This window comes from Strigops habroptila, chromosome 2, assembly GCF_004027225.2.
Source record: "Strigops habroptila isolate Jane chromosome 2, bStrHab1.2.pri, whole genome shotgun sequence".
NCBI classification, from domain to species: Eukaryota; Metazoa; Chordata; class Aves; order Psittaciformes; family Psittacidae; genus Strigops; species Strigops habroptila.
This window is the reverse complement of record NC_044278.2, coordinates 29,453,290-29,456,920: the sequence shown is the minus strand read 5'-3', so window position 1 is coordinate 29,456,920 and position 3,631 is coordinate 29,453,290. Positions and strand designations below refer to the sequence as shown.

Below are 3,631 nucleotides of genomic sequence, written 5' to 3'. Positions count from 1 at the left end.
TTTTCCCTGCTGGCGAGGCACTGCACCTCAGGAACTACTTGCTTGGAGCGGGGTGAGTCTGCACCCACAGGAGCTCAGCTCCTGCTGCCATCTGGTGTGGGCTGGTGCCACTCATGTGCCCCGGGGTTGTATGATGAGGAGAACAGGGCTTTGTCTGCAGAATTTATCATCCTGGTCTGAGCATCTGACTTTCAGCGAGACCTGTCCCCAGACCCATGACTGCACAGAGGAGAAGTCTAGCAAAAGGGTTCACACTAAAATCAGCACATACAGTTCCATTAGCAATTAATTTCTGTGAGTGTGTTTGATCATATTTGTGTCTGCGTTCATTGTGTATTTCACTTGGCTGCCAACAGCACCTGCTAGCACAGAACACGCTGGGTAAATAACTGTTCTTCATAGGAGGGGTGGCAGGTCATAAGATCAGTGTCCTGTTCTTGCTTCCTATGCCTCAGCACCTCCTTTTACAGCATTTATGCCATAGCGAGGTGCAGACAACTCAAAGAAGCCTCCAGATACATCTCATCTACTGCAGTGTCATTACTGGCAGCTGGAGGCTATGTGCACAGCTAAACTCTTTAGCTAAACAGCTGAAAAAGGTCCTGCACAACATGTATGAATCATTAATATTGCTGTCATGGCGGGATGTAATTGCTGCCTAGGCCTTTTGGTGGCTTTCTGCCCAAGGGTTCATTTCATTCTTGATGTATTATAAATGATTGTAATATAGTACCTCTTAAAAAAAACCCCAAAACAACAAAAGGTAAGTATGCTGGAGAAGCTTTTGCTAATATGCTGGCCTGCTCTCACAGATTTAAATCTGTAGAAAGCACTGACAGCCATCTTATGTGACTACAAGATTGCTGTCTTGGAAGTCACCTTGAATAACAGTACTTCATTCAGATGTGCTAAGGGCAAAATCAGAGGGATACTGTTGTCTTAGTTTTACAGAGACATTTAAATTAGGCATTGTAGTGAGATTGTCAGTCATGTTGCCTCACTGCTGAGGCTTTGGGACTGCAGTGCTGATAGGATCACTCTTAACTGATTTACAGTTGAGATTGGAAAGGGGAAAAGGACTCTTCAGCTTGTTATGTAAGACTGTCAATGCAGAGTGCAATGGGTAGGAGGCTTTGGACATCCAGGTACTTCTTGGAGTTACCATCTATTGCCCTGTTCTGGACCTGCAGTAGTGCCAGTGGAAGTCCTCATAACAGGATAATGAGACACTGATTGCATAGCAATTTGGTTTGGAGGAGGAAAACAGTGAAGTCCCTGGGGAAGGACTGCTAGCCTGTAAAGGGAGGATGACAGGATATGCTTTTCCTTTCCACTGCTGGGTATGCAGTTGCTACGGACTCCCTCTGTGTCCACTCCCTTGGCAAATGCTCACTGGGAAGCTGCATTAAATCAGTGTGGGATACATTTTTGTCAGAGGTTTGGTTGCTCAGTTTTGCATGGTATATATCATTTTGAGAGCTGCAGAAGAAACACAAGACTTCTCAACAGGGGTGCACAGGAGGAGCTTGCTGCAGGTACTGAGTGACTTCCACTCACTGAAGGTCATGTACAGATGTTTTGTTTCCAAATTCAGTCTTTAAGCTGAAGGCAGAGGAGAGAGGACTGAAGGAAGTCATGATCACAATCTTCAAAGCCAGAAGCAGTTGCTGTAGAGTGGGAGTGAAACACTCCTCATGCTTGTGGGGGCTCAGGCTAAAAGTCACAGGCTTCAAATAGAAGCACGGGAGGCTTGGGTGAGGTATCTGGGTGAGTGGCCAATGGCCAGGGCAGCTGTGCACTGCCACAGACCAACTATGAGGACCAAGGAGGTTGTAAGGCAGGCATTTATGGGGGATGGACTGAGCCTAGCTAGCCTGGCTTGGAAACAGGAGGTAAAGGGGTCCCTCAAGTCCCATCCAGCCACCCAGCCTCTGCACTGGCCCTGAGGTAGCTTTCTTGCTGAGGAGAGGAGCCAGTAAAAGGAGACAGAGGGAATCGTACCTTTGTCTGATGGCATGTCCCTTATTTTTATTCTTTTCTAGCTAAACTAATAATTAAGGAAGAAAGAAGTGTGAAGGACAGAAAAATAAGATGTTGGTGCTGTCTAATGACACAGCCCTGAATTCACTTCTCTCCAAGCTGCTTCAAGACTACCTGAAGCAGACAAATAGCTCTGCACCTTCCCAGGCCATAAGTGCCAGCAGCAACCTGGAAATCATCTATGTGCTGCTGATAATTGGCCTCTTTGGCTTCTTCACAGTGGGAGTCATGCTGACCAACATCCGTGCCAGGAGGCTGGAGAACTCCCACGACCCCTACAACACCTACATTGCCACAGACATTTGGCATAAGAAGGACAGAGAATATTTTCAAGCCAAGCTCATAGAAAATTACAAGCTGTGCTGCGTCTTTGAAAACCAGCTGGCCGTGGAGCAGCCAAGCATACAGATTCCTGAGGCAAAGTCTTCCTAGGAAAACGGGAGAAAGGACTGTACTTTGCACAGGGACAACCATACTGATACCCAGTACGAACCAGGCTCGCTGCTTGCACATCTGCAGAGCCGCAGGCACTGACCTCAGTCAGGTTGAATAACCGTGGTGAAGCTGACGGATCTGTGATGGCCCTGGTGCTGCAAAAGTGCCCAGCCATCAGTACCTTGTTGCAACCAGTGTAAAGTCGAGGAGGGGGGACACACAGAGGGAGTGTCATGGACTCATCAGCTTCACCTAATGAGAAAAGCAACTGCTGGGGTTGCCAGTGTGAGTGCTTGCAGTAGTCTATGTAATTAAAACCAAACTGGATCAAATGCAAGCTAGAGGCCTTAACTGCCAAGTTTGGTTTAAGCAATGATTTTCAAGTAAGACCAGTTTCTTCTGAGAAACAGTAGCTGAAATATTTAATTTGCATTTTTGTCCAGCATAGGATAATGATTTTATGAATTGTACAATGTTGTGGATTACCTGTTTCTTGCAGAATTGTGCACCTCTTTGAGCGAAAATTAAAAAACCAAAAAATCCCATTTTTTTCTGAAAACCACTTCTGTGGAAAAATGCTGGCTTTGGAGGGAAACTTTTTAGTGACTGCCCCTAATTCCCAGTAGGTACCCTAGACTGGTCTTGCCAGCTACTTTCGGTTTTCCTCCTCATGGATGGGTGTTGATCCTGTCAGCAATATCCACCCTTGCACTAAGATTCAGCAGCCCACAGGGTCTATGCCATGTAAGTGTGCAATGTTCTGAGAGTTTCAGTCACTTTTAATTATTGCACAAGACCTAAGTGCTAGCCCTCGGGTGGAAAGTGAATTTCCACTCTGTGAAAAGCAGTTCCACAAGATGTTTGATATTTAATCACTGCCGCAGCTTATGCCTGTGCTTGACTTGAAGCCCATGAGCAGCTCCTCCAGCTCCCAGGAGCAACCTCCCTCAGTATAGCTGTTTATCTATTGCAGTATCCAACAGGATATCGTGCCAGCAAGGTTTTCTTGCCCTTGGCCTCCATATACCCTCCTTTGGCAGGCCATGTCTGCTGAGCCATGGGGGCACGGTGGCAGCTGAACTCATCTTCTGTATCAGTGGCTATCATCTGCCTCTGTTAAAAGGGAGAAATACGGCTCCTCTGGACATCATGTTAC

The 3,631-nt window shown here is 46.6% G+C and overlaps 1 protein-coding gene across 1 annotated transcript; it reads left to right on the top strand.

Moving 5' to 3' along the window:
- Positions 1-2,091: 2,091 nt before the first annotated feature.
- On the top strand, positions 2,092-2,472 carry KCNE1 (potassium voltage-gated channel subfamily E regulatory subunit 1). The gene has a single exon (XM_030477688.1). It carries the CDS (start codon positions 2,092-2,094, stop codon positions 2,470-2,472), a length of 381 nt encoding a protein of 126 aa, XP_030333548.1.
- Positions 2,473-3,631: the final 1,159 nt, after the last annotated feature.